At 44.5% G+C, this 22,401-nt stretch overlaps 1 protein-coding gene across 1 annotated transcript in view; it reads left to right on the top strand.

Annotated features, from left to right (window-relative positions):
• The window catches only part of tgfbr2b (transforming growth factor beta receptor 2b), a 44,599-nt gene that overhangs the window by 14,967 nt on the left and 7,231 nt on the right, over positions 1-22,401 (top strand). The window contains exons 2-5 of the mRNA XM_042346950.1: positions 5,059-5,203; positions 6,295-6,485; positions 10,099-10,883; positions 18,538-18,679. Coding sequence (XP_042202884.1) covers positions 5,059-5,203; positions 6,295-6,485; positions 10,099-10,883; positions 18,538-18,679 — 1,263 coding nt within the window. The remainder of the gene's footprint in view (positions 1-5,058; positions 5,204-6,294; positions 6,486-10,098; positions 10,884-18,537; positions 18,680-22,401) is intronic.

Below are 22,401 nucleotides of genomic sequence, written 5' to 3'. Positions count from 1 at the left end.
CAAAATTGTGAGGGAAATAAACATCTACAGACTTGAAACATCTACTGCAAAATACCTCAAGCGAGAGGCTGCAACCTTTACACCCACACCCACCATAAGAGCGGCTAAGTGTATTCAAATCAGTTTGTGGCTCACACTTGGCCTTTTTTACATACAGTATACGTTTCTCTAAACTAAAATTGCATGTAGTTCCCTGGCTAGTAATCTATATAAATAACAACGTTCCAGTACTTGTTTAGCTTGCGGGCTGAAATATAGGCCCCAAATTCCACTAGGTCTTTGCCTTTAAAACATTTTATCTTGAAAGGCAAGATTGTACAGAACTGTGGAAAATTCTTGTATTCACTCTTAAATTGGAAGCTGCTCCTTTTTGAGAGCTACGGAAAACCAGCTTCCAAATTAAATAAATAATAAATACACCATTCTTGCATTTGATATAGCGCCTTTGACGTCAGGAAGATGTCTCAAAGGGCTTTGTTAGATTCGTAGTAAAGTATAGTAACTACTGTGTATTTTTGTAGGTGAACAGGATATGTTTTTGCAACTTTTTAAACTTTTGGGGTAATTTTTAAAGTTGAGCCTAAGAAATTTCCACAATTTGGCATGATTTTATACTTCAAGGCAAAGTGATCTTAAAGGAAAAGTGGAATTTCAAGGCTAACATTTGTGTGAATGAACAGGGACAACAATGACAGTTGCCCTTAAGTACATAAAAAAATTAATACATTAAATCTGCTCGCCACAGTGCACCAAAAAAAACTTATTATGGATTTTTGCCCCACCCCATTTGATCTCAAGGGAAGGTTCTGACCCCTATCAGCCCTCCCCCCTCCCACTCCCCCTTACAAACATAATGAAGCAAAAAGTAAATGAAAAATATAAATTAAGCGATTCATATTTCCCATGGCGTATTTTGTACTGTTCATTCGTGGCCTGCTTCCTTCCCTGTTTCACCATTCCCCTCTCCTGCCCTCTTCCTACTCCACCAGCACAAGAACTGGTGTGTTCCATTGACGTGTTCTCCCTGTAATCTTCTCGCCTTCGGGAGCCACAGCGCTACCTTTTTTGGAGGAGACGCTGCACAATGCCTGGCGTGCTACAGTGTGAAAACTGTACTCTCTCTGATGTGTCAATCGTCACCGAAGGTAGTTCTCACGTTGCTGCTAAATGAGGTCAGAGGGGCCAGTGGATAACAAAAACGGGCCCCAGGTTATGCGTGATAGTGGCTGGGTGTGAAGCTTGCCCAAGGCAACCGTTGAACTTTCATTCTGTGGGTCATGGCATTGGAGCACCGGGTATCTGGATACTCACTTAGAATTTTTTAACGGCACAGAAGAAGGCCATTCTGCCCATTACGTCAGTGCTGGCTCTTTTAAAGAATAATCCTTTCAGTCCCATTTACCTGTTCTTTCCCTGATATCCTGCAGATTTTTCCTTCATAGATATGTATCTAGGTCCCTTTTGAAGCCCGGGAGGGCTTTTCATATCCTAACTGCTTTGTGCGTGAAAGAAATTCTAATTTCCCCATCTGTTTGTTTGCTAAGTGTCTTAAAAAGATGCTCTTTAGTCACCAACCAGCTTAACTCAGTATCTGACAACCATCACTCACAATTCCAACATCGAGGTTGGTTACATTCTCGCCTCCTGGCTGGGAAACAGATGTATGATAAGGCTATCAGCTTAAATGGGGAGAGGAAAACGAAGCAACCTTTGAAACCTAATAGAGCCTGTTTGGAATTAAAAGATGGGCTTATTATAACGAGGGAACAGTTTGAGTTTATGGACTCAAACCACCATGTTATATAATGGGGTCGGCCTGTAATTTTAGTTTTGTTGAAAGCAGCTTCATATCAATCGGAAACACCCAGGAAATGATCACTAAACTGACGCAAACGTTGCCTATGACCAGGCTCCATCACTGAATCGTTCTGCACCCCATGTTTGCCAGCTGTGTATCCTCAGTACAGTACCATTTATAATACAGAACTCACACATCTGCAACAGCACTGTTTTTGATCATTCAGGCAATTGACGTGCGTCCAGAAATACACAGTCGCTACACTTTAGGGTAAATCCTATGAAGTGCTTTGAAATGTTTCGACGATGTGATAGGGTGCTATATCAAATGCAAGGGTTATTATTATCAATATTATTAAGAGTCTCCAGTTCCGGACAATAGGTTAAACCCACCAACGCAGCATTTCCTTTGCTAGCCCTAGAGCGTGCACTTCCTCCCTCTTGGGGGATGCACTGAGGGGGAACCACATGAAACACCCACTTGTCTACACAGCTGTAGGTTGACAAAGGCCAAGACATTAGTAATCCCAAAGTGTACGATGGGGTACTTTGTGGAGTCCTGTAGCTCAGTGGTTAGAGCACTCGCTTTGCAAGTGAGAGACCTGAGTTCAATTCCAGGCAGAGGGCGAAACCTTGGGCAAGTTTCCTTCCTCCACACAGAGCCTAATAATAATCCCTCCAAAAAACAAAAACAATAATAAATTGGTCATTTTCAATCCACGACTGTTTGTGGGACATTGCTGTGCGCAATTGGCTGCCGCGTTCGCCCACAAATATACAGTCAATTCACTTTACAGTATATTCTGTGAAGCGCTTTGGGACGTCCTCCCGACGTGAAAAGCGCTATAACAAATGCAAGGATTATTATTATTATTATTACTGTTGGAATGTGACTAACTGAAAGCATGCAGCTTACCAATAGGAAAATCACGTTCTTGGCTGTCATCCAACATTTATGGGCTGTTAACTCCCCCCGGATGTAGCAAGAGGAATAATGAAGAGCATAGGCTCATTTGGGGCAATGGGTAATAGTATTTGTGCAACTTGTCCAGCTAGGAGCACAAGGTCAAATATTAATAAACCCCCTCGCTGGAGAAGTTATTGGATTACCCAGTGTGCTGTGGAGACCTGTACTCTGGGAGGACACTGCTGGCTGGGGATGGGAGCCGAGGGTTGGAAGGGGAAAGGTGACCAAAAGCACAGTCAAAGAGGTAGGTCTTGAGACAGACGTTGAATGAGCTGAGGGAGGGAGACAGAGAGACGCTGGGATGGAGTTCCAAAGAGCGGGGGCAGAATGACTGAAAGTCCACCTGCCAATGGTGAGGCAGATACGATGGGGACATGAAGCAGGCCGGTGCTCGCTGAAATGCTACATAATTGGAGCACATCTAGACCCAGTTGGAATTTCGGCCCTGCGGAGCAGTTCTCCACCCTCGTTCCCAAAAATCAATAAAAGAATGAGTCAAGCCCCAATATAGCCAAAATAATGTCTTGTGGGTTTCACTTTTAATGACAGAGTCGCGATTGATCTGAAACACCTAGGTTCACACATGGCTGATGGAACTTTGCTTATTGCAAGAGAGGAGGGAATCATTCAGCTGTTTTTTACTGGGAGCCGAGGGGGCGGGGAGTTGGACGTCTATGTATGTGTAGCACGCTCCCTGGTTTAACAGCTGCTCCTCTGCTGATTTCTAATGTGGTTTACTCATACTGTTGGACTCAGTAATTCGTCCCTTGTTGATGCACTCGGAAACTAATATTTAATCAATTTTTCTTTTTATTAAAATCAACAACTGCACAAGCAGCTGGTGGCTGGGGTGTGGCGAGATTAATGCCCACGTTTTCTCTCCAACCTGGGGAGTGGGAGACTTTCTACCCTTTATCCATCAGCACTGGGTCCTAGTGTAAAATCCCACTGAACAACCATAATATGCTTACCTGCACCGAGGGCCTGCAGTATTTTTTAACCTTGCTTCTACATCTCAGGGGAGCTGAGAGTCCATAAGTCATGTGAGATGCTGTCCCGCAGTGACACAAGGTTATCTCTGCAAACTGTGTTTCTTTGACCTTTGGTGCTGAGGGAACAAAGTGGTTTGAGTCCATATTATCTCCGCATAACAGCTTAAAGATTCCTGTTTTTTTTTAAAGCTATTAAAGTTGAACCGAGTTTATTTTAAAACTTTTACTTCTAAACAGAACGGCCTCGGATAGACTGAGTATAACGAGACGATAATGAAAAGAGGCGGAAGAGCTTGCACTATTGTACGCAAGCTCAGGTTCCGCCACTGTTAAGCGCTCTGAGACGTTGCCCTACGTGAAGGCCGTTATATAAATGCAAATTGTTATTGTTGAAGTATTTTGTCACGGTGAAACATGTCGAAGTGCATCACAAGTAATCGCTGTCAAGTGTAGTGACTGTTTCGTAGTCAAACAGAGGCATGCATTTATTTGTCAGCAGACTGACTGTCCAGAGCATTGGTTGGTGAGGTGTTGAATGGTGTAGCCAGTGTATTGTACTGTCAGTGGGCAGGAGGGACACTGGGGTCCGGAAATAAGGTACACTATACCTAAAGCAAAAATTGCTGTTGCGATTGTGGACAATGTGTTACATTTGAGCTAGGGAAAGGCCCCCAAAAATGAAGGGAATGGAAAACGCCAGCCACAAAATGTTTCAGCTGGCCTTTGGGATTCTTTTTTTTCCCGATTTGTTTTCCTGATCTTATAAGTAGATTTGGCAAACACATCCCACAATTTCAGTCCCCGAGCTGGAAGTTGCAGAATCTTTAGGTTTACGAATCATGCATTTGTTTAATGACTCAAGACCCTCCTCTTCGATCGACCTTCAGTCACCCTCCTACCTCTACCTCTGCCCTCCACCCTTCCTAATCCCCACCCCCAACTTGGGTCCAAATCCTTGATGTCCTCCCTCATGAAAGGTGCTATACAAATGTAATTTGTTGTTGTTGTTTGCATATAAAGAGGAGAAATTCCACCTGGTGCTAGGTTTACTCTGTTAACATTTTAGAGCGGCCAGAATTTACTAATTTGCGAAATTCAGTCATAATATTGAAGCTTTGTTTTATAGTTCTCGACATAACTTTAGTTAATTAATTTTCTCGCACGTTTCAAAACGAAGGCTATATTTAAGAGCTGTGCCAAAAACTGGACACGTCTGAAATGCTCAGAGAGCAGAGTAAATGTAGGCCCATGTGGAATGTTTACCCCAAACATTAAACCTTCCTACCCTCTTCCGTTCAATAGGGGACAGATCGCCATTCATCTTACACAAGCTGTGCATGTTCTGCGACGTCATGCCTACTAATTGCAGCAACAGTGGCACGTGCAAAAGCAAGTGCGACAAGACCTCTATCTGCGCGGAAGATGGTGAAGTCTGCGTATCCATCTGGTAACGTACCTCTCTGAACCGTCCAGCCCATAACAGCTGTAATGAGGTTACATAGCAGCATAGGAATGTAAAGAACCAGGAAAAACAATTGTGGTCCAACTGTCCTGTCTCATTGTGGTCCAATTTTACATTACGCTTACAGGATACAATTAGTGGAATTCCTTAAAGGAGCTTAATTAACATCAGCACCAATAGGAATATTTAAGGAATAGCTCAAGTTGAAATATATCACTTCAATCGAAATGTTTGTCAAGAAGTTATAGAATTCCTTTGTGAATTTGCTGACGGTCACTGGTTTGTTCTCCTACATTCCCATGCCACACTCTCTGATTAATAACCTGCCTCTGCATGTCTCGACATGTTGATGAAGCTTTGTATATTTTCAAACCACGGTAATGCAGAGTAAAAAGTGTTCTAATTAGTTTCTCAATACTGTAAAAGACTTAAGAGTCAGTGGTAATAGTTACCAGTTGCCAGTCACGTTTTACATGATAAAGAACTATAAAACACGTAAGTTCTTTTCTCAACTGAGCCATGGGGACATTTCTAAACTTTGCTTTGTGACTGTGTCGTGGCTAAGTCCTGGTGGTTGCTCACAGTAAGTGTAAGCCACTGCCTTGGACTCCACCCAATGTTGTGTAAATGGGGTGAAAAACGTGATGTGCAATGAGACGTGCTGCTCCTGGAGATGTCCTGTTTGATAACTGTTATGCTTGAACTCCCCTCCCGACCTTGTGCACACAATCACAAGATTGGTTCGGTTGAAGAAGTCCCTTCGGCCTATTTGGTCTCATCCCTTCCTTCAAATTATTTCTCCCAAAATCTTTTGCTGCCGTCTTGGAGCCCTGCAGGTCCCCAGCATTTTAGTTCAGGGAACACTGGCTTAATTCAATCTTTACTTTGAAGTGTAACGACTGTTCCTAACAACAGCCAGTAAAGTACACTTCATGGTAACCCTCTGTGCGGAGCACTTTGAGCAGTTACAATGTGCTTCGTCTCTATATCAAGCTCCAGTAATGTTACAAAACTCCTTGTTAGGTTTTTCAGCCCAACTCTAATCATAAATGCTCTCTTTTTTTAAAAACTATTAGGAGAAAGCAAGATAACAATACGATTGTGGAAACGCTGTGCCATCATCCGTCACGACGCCTGCATGGCCACTTGCTGGATGACTACAACAATACTAAATGTTTGATGAAGAAGAAGGAAGACGAGTTCTACATGTGCTCGTGCTCTGAGGATGAATGCAATGACATTCTGGATTTCTCAACTGAGCCCAAAGGTAAAGCTTGTTTATTGTGGTGATAACAGTGTGTGTGCTGGTGTGTAAGATGGGGGGGGGAGGAAATTGTCACCTCCCCTCATCTCCTTTGCTCGGTGTCTGATTTTGCCACTGTGAATCGCTTTGAGACGTTATCCCGTGTGAAGGGCAAGTTGTTTTGTTGTTGGTAGGAATGGAGATCTTTGGTTCCAGCCATTGTGCCAAAGTCACAGAAGTGTTGAAACTTGAAACCAATCAATAATTATCAACTGAACTTTGGCAGTTCCCATCTTGTCGTATCTTCACCCCCGTAAATGTAGAGTCAGAAGAGCCATTTTTGTGGCATTTTTCGCCCACAAAATACATAGTCAATTCACTTTACAGTAAATTCTGTGAAATTTTTGAGACGTCTCAATGACGAGATAAAGCGCTATTTCAAATGCAAGGATTATTATTATTATAAGTTGTTGTTGTTCTGGGTTGCACACTCCTGGAGCATTTGCAGAACCACTTGAGAATGTCCCATTCTGATTGATCCAGACAAGGCATCAAGCCTCTTCTGTGTTGTAGATTTGCTTGGATGTGGTCAAGCTGGAAAATTCCACTCACCAGCTAACTGGGGATGAATTACTATTCATCGCTGTCAAGGGTAAACTAAAACAAAGCGAAAGCAGTGTGCTAAAAACAGCCTCCCACGTTTTCTTCTGTATCTGTTTGCTCATAGCACTCCCTCTGCACGCTGACTGACTCCTCATCTACTAATGCAGCATTTCCTGTTGCAGGCTTGCTTTCCCTCCTTTAAATGGGATTCAATCCAACAGAAAAAAACACACACCAGCTCACACTCTGAGAGAAATTCCACCTGGGTCTATATTTACTTTATCTGTGCGGCATTTCAGAATTTGGAAATTGTTAACTCAGTCTTAGCTTTGTGGAGGCCTGTAGTGTAATGGTTAGAGATTCCCAGGCAGGGTGAAACCTCAGGCAAGTTTCCTTATTCCACACGCCTCAATTTACCCAGCAGTAAGTAAGAACCTGGTTGTTAGTCAATTGGTGGATCGCTTTCTTAAAAAAATCTATTCCAAAAAAATGCCCCACCCAAAACATTTGTTCATTCAATCCACAACTGTTTGTGGGACACTGCTGTGCGCAGTTGGCTACCACATTTCGCCCACAAAATATACAGTCAATTAAATTTAGTATATATTCTGTGTAGCGCTTTCTGATGGCTCGGCGCTACATCAATGCTTATTATTTATATTTATTATTTATAAATTTATTTATAAATTATTATTTATTATTATTTATTATTATTTATTTGGAGCCAGTTTCTGCAGTTCTTGAAAGAACTTGAGCGAGAACTGGCTTCAAACCTAGGAATGGATTGAAATGATTTACCAAGAGTGGCACTTAGAGCAGTGCTAAGAGGGACATGTGAAAGAGTGTTAGAGAGGAAGGTTATTAGAAGGTACATGGAAAGTGCACGGAATTGGGCTTAGGATGTTTGACTTCTTGGAAAAGCAAACACTGAACGTGAAAAAATGTTTTTTTCTAGGCCTTTACATTTCTATAGTTGTACAGTATGTAACACCAGAAATGATCACAATGCTCCAGGTCAGATAGAGAACCAGCACACAGTGAGCTGAAACTATCAGACCAAGAGAATGGGGGCAAATAGTTGATGAGAGCCCCTATTTTAATACAAAGGCCTTATTATAAATCAGAAAAGATTGCTGCTGTACTTTCAGCGATCTCTGAAAGACATGGATGGCTTGATGACAGATTATAATAATAATAATCCTTGCATTTGATATAGCGCTTTTCACGTCGGGAGGACGTCCCAAAGCGCTTCACAGAACACACTGTAAAGTGAATTGACTGTATATTATAGGGTGAGAAATGCAGTGTGTTGTGATGTGATAATTATCGCGGTGTTCATTATCGCATCACATGCCTCATTTTTCCCCCATGTTCCCTCCCTCACGCTGGCCTGCCCCTTTTTAAAGCACCGTTTTTGTTTTGCTTTGCGGTGACTTGTTTAAAGAGTCGTATCCCAAACAGGGTTCAGATTTCAGACTTCACACAGCTTCCAGGGGAGACGTGCAACTCCTGAAAGCTCACAACTATAGCAAACAGTGACCACGGCACAGGCAGACTGGCTTATGTCAGACAACAGCAGCCACAGATTGGGGGGTGGGGAAGGAAGGAGAGTAAACTCTGCGAATGTTCTTTGATGTCTGAAATTCTCTGTGGGTGTCAGTGTTGGCTGGAAATATAAATGGAAGATTCCTATCTGACTTACACATAACTGCTGTACGGTTGAGATCAGTGGTTACACTTTACAGCCATCGCAGTGCAGATAAACGTGGTCGATGTTGCTGATGATTCACTAATCGAATAGGGCTGCTCCTCTCTTTTCTTGGCCTTAACTAAAACCAGCTCTTCTCCTGCTAGTGTTGTATTTGTGGCTGGAAGCAGGTCATATGTCTGATCTCAGACATGCGGTTTCCTGTCTGTATTTAAATTTACTAGCACATCAAAGCATGCTACTCCTGAAGCCATGTTTACAAGCAGATAAAACCTGCAGTCATTTATTGTGGACTGATTGATTTCCAATGTCTTAAGTTGTTTCATTCTTAAGATCTCTCTCTTTCTCTCTCTCTTGGACCCTGTACAGATGAGGCAGGCTAGACAATATTTGGCCCAAATTCCAAATTAAATAACAGTAAAAATTGTTAGACTTTCCGAATGTCTGACAGGAACAATTACTGACTCTTTCATGTGCCTCTTGGAAGCTGAGCGGAGCTGCGCTCTGCATGAATTCCACAGCGCTCCGCAGAGGAATGTTTGACAAGGTGCATTTAGCCCCTGATGGAAATTGAATCGAGGAAAACGTCTTGCTGGGAAGGGCACGGTGGGGGTGGGGGAGAATTGGGTGATTTGGAGATTACCCATTCCACCCTCCTCCAAGATGACTATCTCTATTCAACCAGACATCTTGTTTACAATGTGTAGACGACATGCTCACACACGCCTACCCGTTATCTCCATTGGTTGAGCAGTCACTCGTGCTCTTAGAGTCAGGTGGAATTTCAAACTTTTTCTCATCAGCTTTTATCTGTGGCTGACAAAGCATCAGCGTCCGCTGAAACATAGGGCAGAAAACTGTGATCATTTTTTGCAAAACTGTATTGTTCCACTGTTGCAGTCTGACCCCTTTGCATTGCGAGGTGGGGGGTGGGGGGCATAAAATTAGACCACCTCGTCATAACGGGTTCACAAAGATGGCTGCCTGTCCCACTTCCGGTTCCTGGCATCATTTCTGGTTTCTGACACGGATGATTTAGCTTGCGAGAGTGGGGGGGTGGGGCTGCATGGGGGAGTGGCGGGGCTTCAGGGGAGGGGATGAAGAGGGTCTGCGGGTTCCAAAAACTGTCCAAATCCAGAATCCCGGGGCGTGAGCTGGGGAGTGAGAACTGGGGGGGTTGGGGGGGGGGGGGAGTCTGGATGGAAGCAGCTGTGGGGGATGGGAAAAACATTTGCATTTCCCACTTGTTTTTGTGTATTTTTAATACGTCAGACGGGGAAAATCCAGTGCTGGAGCTCTAACGGTGCCTTTTTTTTCGCACTTCAGGAGATGAGCACCAGTGGATGAAGGTTATAATGATCCTCATGACCCTGCTCATTCTCGCTATTGCGGTCATCGTGGTCTTTTACTGGTACCGGGTGCAGAGAAGGAAGAAGCTGAACAAGGAGTGGGCGAAGGAGCGCAAACACAAGTCCGGCCGCCACATTCACCGCAGCGATGGCTGCACCATTAACCTCAAAGATGATCAGTCAGACATAAGCTCCACCTGTGCCAACAACATCAATCACAACACTGAGCTGCTGCCCATCGAGCTGGATGTGGTGGTGGGCAAGGGCCGCTTCTCTGAGGTGTACAAGGCCAAGCTGAAGCAGAACGCCTCAGAGCAGTTCGAAACGGTGGCGGTGAAGATTTTCCACTTCGATGAGTACGCCTCGTGGAAGAACGAGAAGGACGTGTTCTCCGACGTCAATCTGAAGCATGAGAATGTGCTGCAGTTCCTGACGGCGGAGGAACGCGACACGGAGATGGGCAAACAGTACTGGCTGATCACAGCCTACCACACCCAAGGCAACCTGCAGGATTACTTGATGCGTCACATCATCAGCTGGGAGGACCTGTGCCTGCTGGGCGCCTCGCTGGCCAGGGGCATCGCCCACCTCCACAGCGAATACACCATGTGCGGGAGGCCCAAAATCCCGATTGCTCACAGGGACCTGAAAAGCTCCAACATTCTTGTGAAAAACGACATGACCTGTTGTTTGTGTGACTTTGGATTATCTTTGCGGCTGGATTCGTCACTCTCGATGGATGATTTAGCAAACAGCGGACAGGTAAGCCACCTGGCCGAGAGATTGGGGTTGGGGACTGTGCATGATAATCCCATGTTAACTCTTCCTTGCTTCTGTCGCTGCTTCGAATTTTCCTCTCTTGCTTCTCCTAAAATCAAGGCGTCCACGTGTCTAAGCTTGGCTTTTCAGTGCCCCCCCTCCCCCTGCCCCCCCACCTCCCCCCTCACGGTATGACACCCTGAACTCAAATCAGCTCTTTTCAGAACAGTAGCTTCCAAATGAAGGCTAAATTGGCCGAATTTTCCAAACTTCTCCTTAATCTTACATTTTGAGACGAAGGCCTTTAAGACATAGACCATCATGACAAATCCTCTTAGAATTCCATTTGATGCACAGGCATACACCGCTCTGGAATCACATCTCGTTGGAGCGGAGTTTCCAAGGGTGGATGTGATGTACTTCTGGTTCCCAGAAGAAGTCCTTATTTGCGCAGCTTGGATTCCTTCTTAAGGGAAATCAATACTGTACCACAGATCAGGTCCCATTATTATTAACAAAATCTCGCACTGAAAATGATCAGTACAGTAAACCTCACTGAGGTCGTATCAGTTAGGACCATACATTTAATATGACTTATGCAAAGTGAGTTATGTCAAACTTGCATAGAATATAAACTCTTGAACCAGCAATCAGCAATGTTAGTAATGGCTTTGCTGTTAAATCGTAGCAATCCAGGCGCACATTATTGGCAACCGCTCTTGATTGTGCCGCTCTTGTTTTGAGTTACACTAATAAGGAACAGCAAAGAGGGCACACAGCCAGCAAACTAATTCCATTTAACAGACTTAAGAGCCTGCACACCGTGACCCATGCTGGTCCTGTTCTCGTGGAGCTTGTCAAGAAACCCAAAAGTTTAAAAACTGTCCACCCAAAACGTAAATAGGCAGGAAGTGTTCTTCCAGAGAGCTCATTAACTAAGGCAGTGTTTCAAAACTCTGCATAAATAATCATGCGCTCTTCCGCATACCCATGTACAGGAACGTCCCTCTGCACAATGAGCGGAGTGGAGAGGAATGAGAAAAAGGAGGTTTTAGCCAATCTTGTCTCAATTTGAAAAATAATTTGCAATGTATTTAACAGGACAAGTGAACCGCACAACCGCATCGACAGATTAATCACCAAAATGTTTAGTGGAGCATTGGCCTCATTGCTTGGCTCAGCTGCATTACATGTGTACATAAAGCAAAGCTCTCTCACAGGGTCCGCTTAGAATATTGGTACCATCGCACTGTTGGAAACAAACATCACACTTAAGACAACAGGCTTTCATGTTGTGCCTGTAATCTCGTCCACTGTGCTCAATTTATCTCCCAGATCACTCCTCACCACCAGCAAAACAGTTGCGATTCCCCATTGTTTCACTCTCACGCATTACAACTCAATGTGCTCGCTACAGACACGGCCAACTTTGGAAAGAAAACAGCTGCAATGTAATTGTATTGGTAGGAGTCAACATTTACACCATTCAAGCAGTAAGCAGATTACCATCCATTTCCAACTCGCCCTTCCTTGCCAAAGCTCTGGAAGGCAATGTCGCTAACCAGCTTTGCTCACACTTCTCCCTCCACTCGCTCCTCGAACCTCTCCAATCTGGTTTTTGCCCTGCCCATAGCAGAGATGGCGCTTGTCAAGGTCACAATTGACGCCCGTTCCCTCTGTGACTAGGGCTCCCTCTGCCTCCTCATCTTCCTGGACCTCTCCGCTGAGTTCGACACAGTCGACCACACCATCCACCGCTCCCTCGTCCACTTTAGTGAGACTTCACTAGCCCGGTTCAAGTCCTATCTAACAGTTACCTGCACTTTGTCTCTTCAAATGGTTTCTCCTCCCGCCCCCGTCCCGTCACCTATAGTGTACCCCAGGGCTCCATCCTTGGCCCTTCCTTTTCTTCATCTACATGTTCCCTCTTGGCGATGACATCTGCAGTCACGGGACAAACTTCCACATGTATGTGGATGACACACAAAACTACTTCTCCTCCTCCAGCTGCGATTCCAGGTCCACCAATGTTCTGTCAGCTTGTCTGACAGACATCAGGGCCCTGATGAACGCAAACTTCCTAAAAATAAATGTTAACAAGACAGAAGACATACTCCTGGGCTCCCATCCACATCTTCTGTCCTGCGACTCTGACCTCCTCAATCTCCTTGGTCCATCCCTCAGACTCACCGAACCACAGCGCAACCTAAGCATCGGGTTCGATCTACAATTATTATTCTTTCCCCACATCCGGGCCCTGAGCAGGACCACCTTCCTCCACCTCCGCCACATTGCCCGCCTCCGACCATACCTTACCCCAGACTCAGCCAACTCACTTGAACGTGTGTTGGTCACCTCCCAACTGGACTTTTCAAATGCCATCTTTGCCGGTCTTCCCAACTCCACCATTCACAAGATCCAGCTGATCCAAAACTCCGCCGCCCGCATAATCACATGTACTAAACTCCGAACCCCATCACACCAGTTCTATCCAGGCTACACTGGCTCCTTATCACTGAACGGATCGATTTCAAGATCCTCACACTCGCTTTCAAATCCCTTCATGCCCTGGCACCTCCCTGCCTTTCCGACCTGCTTAACCCCCAACTCATTACCCGCTGCCTCCGCTCGACTGACTCCGGCCTCCTGCATGTCCCTCGTGCCCTCTATTCCACCATTCTTGGAACACTCTTCCTTTATCCCTCTGACTTGCCCCTTCCTTCCCCATCTTCAGGTCACGCCTGAAGACCTTCCTCTTCAACCGTGCCCACAGTCACCTTCCCATCCCCCTGGCTCGGTGTTGTGCTCCGCCAGTGTCAAGCTCTCTGGGACACTACCCTGTGTGAGGGGCGCTATATAAATGCAGCTTCTTGTTGTTTTTGTAAGCTTTCACTCTCTCTCCTTTGGACATTACCAAAATTCTACTGACAGCCCTGGTTACACAATAGTCCCCTCCCTGCACACAGCGGTATTTTCCAAACAGCATGAATCTTGCCAGCAGAAATAGCTTTTAGTTGAGTAATTCTCTGAACAATATAACTCCATGCATCTGTTTGAGATGGACAAACGTGTGGCTTAAAATGGCATCAGTGCATAGAGAATCAATGAAAATGACTGTCCAATATTTTGTTCAGTACTTCACCAATGCAAGAGGATTTTTATGGGACTGAGGTCGGTACTGCGCAAAGACTAGTATTGAGCAATTCCCCCATAATGATGGGTGGTAAGGGTAAGTGCTAAAAAAGAGAATGACTGTGGAAATGAGTGGAGAGATAAAATGTTGACTCTTACTAATACAGTAAAAGAAAGCTGGTCGATAGGGTCAGTGCAATAATACTTTCACTGTATAAATTTAACCCCAAGCCTCATGAGTTCAAAGTGCTGAAGGTATTACCAGATGAATTCAGTGATATGATTAAAAAATAAGCGTGCAGTCACGGTTGACTTTAAGGGGACAGTGATTCTTTTATTGGCCGTGTAGGCTGGTAGCATGAAGCACCATGATAATACAATGGCTTCTTTCTCCCTCGTACATCACAGCCGTCTTCAGAACGAAGGGAATTAATAATCAAATATAGGAGTAATACCACAAAGAAAAACATTGTTGTTTTCGGGATTTCTATTAAGAAATACTTGCATGATATAATTGTTTTAGTGGCAACGAGCACAGGCTGGTCATTAATGCACTGTACACATTTCTCTGTTAGTACCTTGGAAGTAATACTGAGCCCCAAAAGGCTGAGAATAGGGGTTCTAAAACTGTTCCGGTACCCTGTGTCATCATCATCATCTTTTACAGAAAAATAATATAAAATGGTTTGCAAAAAGAGCAGAGCATGGGGATTAAATTAGTTACCTCCATTGCAAGTAAGCACCAGTTTATGTTCAACTGACCTCTTCCTGTGCTGTAATTTCTAAGACTCGATGTTAAGATTGCATTTATCCTAAAATATATGTTAAAGGATCAACAGCACAGCTGCTCATTTGTTTTAATGTAAGTAGCAGAGGACTGTATAGATTTGTTAATCAGGACGTTGTGTTGAAGAGAACAGTTATTTGGGTGCAAACTCATTTACTGAATGTTCCAGTATTGCTTTGGAAAGTCCCAGGATTGAGCTCCATACTCATTTTATGAATGGGAGTTTAAACCAATTTGACTTAATTTGCTTTTTCTGCATTTCCCAAATTGGGATTGAGCACACTGCCAGCCAATCCCAGGATAAAGCTAGATTCAACTAATTATAATCAAGACAAATTTAGGTCAAGATATTTTAGATAAGGTCGGCATTTTGTGCAGCACAAGGGCTGTGCCCATAATGGGTTTTGTACTGTATAGAATCAGATCACAAAACAATTTCCCATTAAAACTCAGGGTGTGCCACACTTAGTAATGTGTGTGTGAGACCGACACTGTGTGAGCATGGGTGTAAGTGCGTGCATGCTTGTGAGTTTGTGCTTGAGTCTGCGTGCATGGCCACAATAACAATGATTTTGTGACATTTCTAGATGTGATGTGCTTCATAGGATCTTAATATTTGGAAAACGCCCCCAAAAATCATTGCTGACCTGTTAAAGATGCTGCCCCTTTAAGTTTACTTTTATCTGGTTTAGTTTACGCGCACTTGTATACATCGGTGTATACACAAATGGAATTATTTTCCTTCCGTTCAAATAGTAGTCCCGTCCAGGACAAAAAATCCTGGAAGGGACTATTATTTGAAGGGAAGGAAAATAGTATGTATGGAAAATGAAAAGGATCTGGGGTTCCTGATTGACAGTAAATTGAAGCTCTCCCAACAATGCTCTGTGGCAGTGAGTAAAGCAAACCAGATGTTGGGATGTATCAAAAGATCAATAACAAGCCGAAATAGTGGGCTAATCCTGCCACTGTATAAATCACTGGTGAGATCTTACTTAGTTCTAGTCGCCACAGTACAAAAAAGATATCGGAAAAATCGAGAAGATACAGAGGAGGACAACCACGATTATTGAGGGAATGGAAGGCCTGGACTATGAGGAGCAACCAAGTAAATTGGTCATGTTCACGCTGAAAAAGAGAAGATTGAGAGGCGACATGATTGCTGTCTTTAAGATTCTAAAGGGGCAAGACAATATAGGTCATGACAGACTGTTTCAACTTGTTCAGAATAGTAAAACCAGAGGACACAGCCTGCGATTGAAGGGGGATAAATTCAGAATGAACCTATGCAAACTATTTAAGTGAGGGAATAGTGAACCTGTGGAACAGGCTCGCTAGGGAGACGGTTGAAGCAGGAAGTATTGATTTTTTCAAACACAGATTAGATAGTTTTCTTTTAGGAAGTAACATTATGGGATATAGTACATAGGCAGTAGGGACATATGTGCATGCGACCGCCAGGAAGGTGGAAGGCAAGCTAGATGGACCTTGGTCCTTTTTCATCTAGCATTTCTTATGTTCTTATGTGTGTTGTGTGTTTGTTTTTGTGTGTGTATATGAGTGCATGTCTGTGTGTGTGTGTGTGTGTGTGTGTGTGTGTGTCTGTGTGTGTGTCTCTCTCTATTTGTGCGTGTGTGTGTGTAAGTCTGACCCTGTGTGAGCGTGAGTGTGAGTCCGTGCATGCACGTGAGTCTGTTTGAGTCTGTGTGTATGTCTGTGGGAGGGGAGGGGAAGGGATACCACAGAAACATTCTTTCAAACAATTTTGTCCCTATTACATTAATTTGGATAGAATAATCTCATCATTAGTGTAGCCATGGGTCAATTCTGGGTCAGCTTTATCAGGCATCCACGAGTCCAATCCTTTAATTCCTCCAGCGTGTAAACATTTGAGAAATATTTAGAGCTTTGATTAACCTTTTTAAGACATTTGCATGAAGTGGTGACCACTTGACGCTAATATGGAACTGGGATTCTGTTTTTTTTTAAAAAGCACGAGCTTATCAAGCATTGCAACTTGTCAGTAATTTGCCATCGTGTTTTGACTGAACTGGGGATGTCCAGTATTCTGAGGAAATTCTGCTCATCTTGAGGCTCTTCAGCAGGTTTGCTGCTTTACACTTTTAGTAACACACAACACCCAAATAAGGTCTTGCTGGAGAGGCAGTATCTGGGCAGTTAGTAGAAAAGAGGGCAATGTATACAAGGGAACCCCATTATAGCGCCCTTTCAACATAGCATTGCCTTGCGTATAGTGTGGGTCAACTATGCACTCACAATAGCTAGAAGCACGGTACACCCGGCTTCTGGCACTGATGAGGTAGATTCCCGCACTACAAAATGTCTGATTTGCAGGTGGTTAGATCACAAATAGTGTCAATATCCTGCAGGTGTGCACCAAGCGCAGAAGGAGTTGCAGGCATCACTTCACAAAGGAAGTGACGTCAATGGTGACCTCATGTCGGACATTTTTAAGCACCTCGCTAATAACACTGAGAAATTGGTCCAACCGGCTGCACTATAACAAGGTTTCCCTGTACTTAGCAGCGTCTCCACTAACTGACTTATGAACAGATGTTATATTCCTAATGTTCGTGAAGAGGCAGCAGGAGAGTCAAGTTGAATGCGTTCCCTAATTCCTATTAATGAAATAACAGTAGAGGAACCAAGAAAACAAACCAGGAGCAAAGTCACCTTGTGTTTAGTTGCGCAATCCACCCTCAACCACCTTTATTTCAGTAGAGCCGACTGCAAAACTAATGGTTACACATGTCCTGGTGCGCCTGACGTCACCATGGCCCAAAAGCCAGCCATCCTATCAAGTGTGGAGTGAAAATTCCCCAAGTGCATGTTGTGCATTTTACCTCCGCAAATGTGGGATGGAAGCCAGTGGAGCCGAGCAAGGATGGGGTTGATAGGTTCATGGAGCCTGGTGTGGGAGAGGATACAGGCAGCAAAGTTCTAGATGATCTGCAGCTTGTGTAGGAAGGGGCCAGGGGATCTGGCGAGCAGGGTATTTGAATAGTTGAGCCTGGATTCGATGAAGGGGGTAGATGATGTCTTGGTGGTACAGAGATAGTGGCCGAGGTGGATAGTATCTATGAACATGTAGAAGTGTACCACATGCCTATGGATGATGTCTGGAAGGAGAATATATAGCTGAAAAGAGGACACGGATAGAGCCCTGAGAAATACCACAAGTGATTGTACAGTGGAGGAGGGGAAACCATAGGAAAAGACACTAGATGTTAACCAGCATTGTGATGGCATTGGGACCATTTCTGGTGCTAATAAGCTATTGGAATCCGGAGACAGCGTTTAAGTGCAACTGAAGAGGTCTGAAACTTTAGGTACCGATTTCAGTGTTCTGAGTTGGAGGTTCCCCTGGATGTTTCCATGTCAGGGTTTGAACTCATAGTCTAGTTTGACATGCCAATGGAGGGCTGGGGGAAGCACTGGATTGGTGGAGGTGCCGTTCTTTGGGTGAGACTTTAACAACAACAAATGTAAGATTTTAAACCAAGGTCCCATCTGCCTGTTTTCTGGAGGATATTAAAGATCCCATAAGACACTAGTGAGAAAAGCGATGGGAGTTTCTCCCAGTAGTCTGGTCAAGCTCTTTGAGACATGATGACATAATGAAGTGGGAGGAATATGATAAGGTGCTATAAAAAGGCAAGATCTTTCAGCACATGGCATGTTGTGGAATTAAGCTGCTCTGTTCTTTGTCCTTTGCAGGTTGGGACAGCCAGATACATGGCACCTGAAGTGCTAGAATCCAGAATGAACTTGGAGGACATTGAGGCATTCAAACAGTCTGATGTCTACTCGATGGCATTAGTCCTGTGGGAGATCACATCACGCTGTACAGCTATAGGGGGTAAGTGTCATTTCACAATTCACAGTGTACAGTAACCCCTATAACCGTCTGCTTCACAATAAAATTCAGATTATCTTTTTACTTAATCCAATTGACCGTTTCACTAATATATTCAGAGGGAGAGAAATGTAATAACAAGAACTTGCATTTACGTAGCACCCTTCACACAGAATAAAGTCTCGGAGCACTGATAAACCAGTAGTTCAAAAACACATTATAGGTTTAGTGCAACAGAATTGAATAGTAATCACAGGAAAGGGAATGAGCAGTCCAAATCCATAAATCATTACCAACAACAACAACAACTTGGATTTATATAACGCCCTCCAGCACTTTACAGTAACAGATCCCGGGGCTGAGCCAGGGGAGGGGGAGGAAGGTGACCAAAGGCGCGGTCAAAAAGAAAGGTCTTCAGCAAAGACCTGAAAATGGGAAGGGAGGGAGTGAGACGAAGGGAGTGAGGAAGGCAGTTCCAGAGCCTCGGGGCACAGTGACTGAAGGCACGGCCGCCGAGGGTGGAGCGGAGGACTCGGGGGACGAGGAGGAGGCCAGACCCGGAGGAATGGAGGCAACGGCACTGTTTTGAGGAGAGAGGAGGTCAGAGAGGTAGGGGAGTGCAGAGGAGTGCAGGGACTTGAATACAAGGGTTAGGATCTTGAAATCGATCCTCTCTGGGATAGGGAGCCAGTGCAGACTGACAAGGACTGGGGTGATCGGGGAGCGGAGTTTTGTGCGGGTGAGAATGCGGGCGGCAGAGTTTTGAATGATTTGGCTTTTATGGATAGTGGTGGATGGGAGACCAGTGAGGAGGGCGTTAGAGTAGTCCAGCCGAGAGGTGACAAAAGCATGGACCGGGGTTTCAGCGGCTTTTGGGGAGAGGTATTGGCGGAGACGGGCGATCCGTCGGAAGTGGAAGAAAGTGGTGCTGGTGAGGGACCGGATGTGGGGGAAGAAGGATAATTGGGGGTCGAACCTGACGCCTAGGTTGTGTACGGGTTCGGAGAGTTTTAGGGGGAGATCGGTTAGGTGGAGGAGGTGACAGACATGAGATTTTAGATGTTGACGAGAGCCAAAGCGTATGGCTTCCGTCTTATCAACGTTCAGCTGAAGGAAGTTTGCGCTCATCCACCCCTTGAGATCAGACAGGCTGACACAACATCAGGGGACTGGGGGTCGCAAAGAGAGGTGAAAAAATAGAGTTGGGTGTCATCTGCATACATGTGGAAATGTACCCCATGTCTGCGGATGACATCCCCAAAAGGGAGCATGTAAATCAGAAAGAGGAAGGGGCAAAGAATGGATCTTTGGGGTACCCCGCAGGTGACCAGGGTACCAGCTTTGTTAGGCTGGTGCATTGGTAGCACTCTTGCCTCTGAGTCAGAAGGTTGTGGCCTCAAGCCTCATATTGGGACTTGGGATCTCATAGTCTAAGCTGTCCGACCTTCCAGTGCAGTCCTGGGGTGGGCTGCATTGTCGGAGGTGCCGTCCATGAGATGATAAACTGAGGTTCCGTCTGCCTGTTCAGGTGGACATTAGAAATCCCATGGCGCTATTCGAAAAGAGAAGCGAGTTTCTTCTGGTGTCCTGGCCAACAAATCCCCCAAATAAAATTGGTCACTCACTCTTGTTCGTGGCTGTTTGTGGAACATTGCTGTGTGCAAACTGGCTGCCTCGTTTCGCCCACAAAATACACAGTTCAGTTCCGTGGAGATCCCGCTAACCTCCCTCACCAAAAGGAGGATAGTCACTAGTTGGTTGTTCGACATCCGACAAACGTGGATGGTAGGCATCAGGAACTCCCTGCGAGCTTCCTAGTGGGCAATGGATCTCAGCATGAAATGCGTGGAAGCATTGCCACCGTCTTCCCATCCACAGCTTTGTGTTGAGCAATGGTTCCACTAATTGGAGATACGGAGTTTAAGCAGCAGCTGCTTGCCCCTCTGCAAGCCGATCAGATGGATTCCGTGTGCTGAATGTATGAACGTGTGTTCAGAGAAATGGTTGCTCTAGTGTAAACTATTTGAGCAACATCCCACCAAGGGAGAGCTTTGGAGATGACAACGACAGCCCAAACACTTGGGACAATATCCTGAGTTTGAAACAACAGTTGAGGTCCCATTTCTGCCCCACCCACCCCCCTCACCCCATGTGGAGAGAAATGGGAAAGACTCCAATTGGCATATATTTGAAGTCATAAACTCTTTATATAGGGAACAGTACTTGAACAAATTGAATAGAACACGCAAAATGGGGCAAAGTTGAATTTTAAGAGTGATAGCGTGAGTGAGATTAAAAGCTATTCTCCATTCAGTAAGTTTTGTGAATAACTCTTAAAGCAATTTTAAAACTACAGCATGATTTAATGTTGCATCTTTCATGTCACATCATTTAAAGCTTTAAAATTGCATGAGAGATTTATAAGCACAAGGGGATAGATTCACAAAACTTACTAAACCAGGGCTGGACAGCACTTAGCCACACCGATGGATATGCTACACATGCTATGTTTCTTAATGGAGTTGTTACGTGTTTACAATGGTGATAGCTGACAATAAAAAGACAATACTGCCGGGATATTGACCACATGCTCACGCATAAACCTCTATTTGTGGGCTGATAGCACAACCTCCTTAGGCCAGTTCATTGAATGGCATTATTGTCCAATATCTGTTGAATTGTATTCAAGGTTGGCAATAGCTTAAGCTTAAATGAGTCCATTTTCTCGTCTCTACCACCCCCACCAATGAACCCTTTTTTTAAAATCATTTTTAATATTCAACTTCGCCCCATTTTCCCTTGTCCCACTCTACTCTGGCTGTACACATTGACCCCTGGCCACCTTTCACTCACCTTCTACTGGATGCTAGGGGAATTGTGAAATGTGTTCGTTGGTTTGGTCGAAGGACGATTAGAACACAATGCTGTTCAGTTTTGTTAATATCCTTTTATTTTTATCAGTTATTCTGCTAAAGGGTTCCTGCAACAAACTTTTGCTATTTATTAATTAGAAATGGTCCCAAGTGATGCAAAATATTGGTGCACTAATCATAGGCAGCGAGTGAAAATATTATTGGGATGTGGGGTGGGGGGGTTGAGTAAAACTCAGTTAAAGGGTCACCCTTTGAACAGGTGAGCTGTTGGCTTGACCGACAGGTCCATCGGCTAATCAGAGGTGAGAACGAGCAACCTGCCAGGCTCGAAGTGGGCGGGCACCAACAGGAAATTGGGAGAGGGGCAAGAAGGGTCCTTCACTGGGGCTGCTCGGAGGACTGGCTCTGGTCGTCCTCAGGGCTTTCCCCTCCCATTTCCCCTTAAAGAGGTGAATGTTAGATAGCTTTGGAGGGGTTCTGAGCCCTCCCACCACCTATGGCAGTAATCCATTGCTCTATAATGCAATAGGCCATTTTTTTCCAAGTACCATTCACTACATAGATTTCAGGATCTTAACTAGATTATTCAAAGTAAATGCCAAATGGAGGTGAAAGTATAATTCTGGTTTTACTTTCTCTCTCCAATTTAGCACATTTTATGAAGGTCCTCTCTGAGAAATCTTATCAGGATTGAAGAGATCTAGATTATCTACCCTTTCCATTTAGGTTATTCCTCTAATTATAGTATCAACCGGTGTTAACTAATAGTTCAAAAGTGGGAAGGCCTGTTTGGCTTAGGTGTTACACTCTCACTTGGGCTGTTTTGTGCAAATTACTTGGTAACACAGCCAG

Source organism: Callorhinchus milii, unplaced genomic scaffold, assembly GCF_018977255.1.
Source record: "Callorhinchus milii isolate IMCB2004 unplaced genomic scaffold, IMCB_Cmil_1.0 Scaffold2, whole genome shotgun sequence".
NCBI classification, from domain to species: Eukaryota; Metazoa; Chordata; class Chondrichthyes; order Chimaeriformes; family Callorhinchidae; genus Callorhinchus; species Callorhinchus milii.
This window is presented reverse-complemented; position numbering and strand designations above follow the sequence as displayed.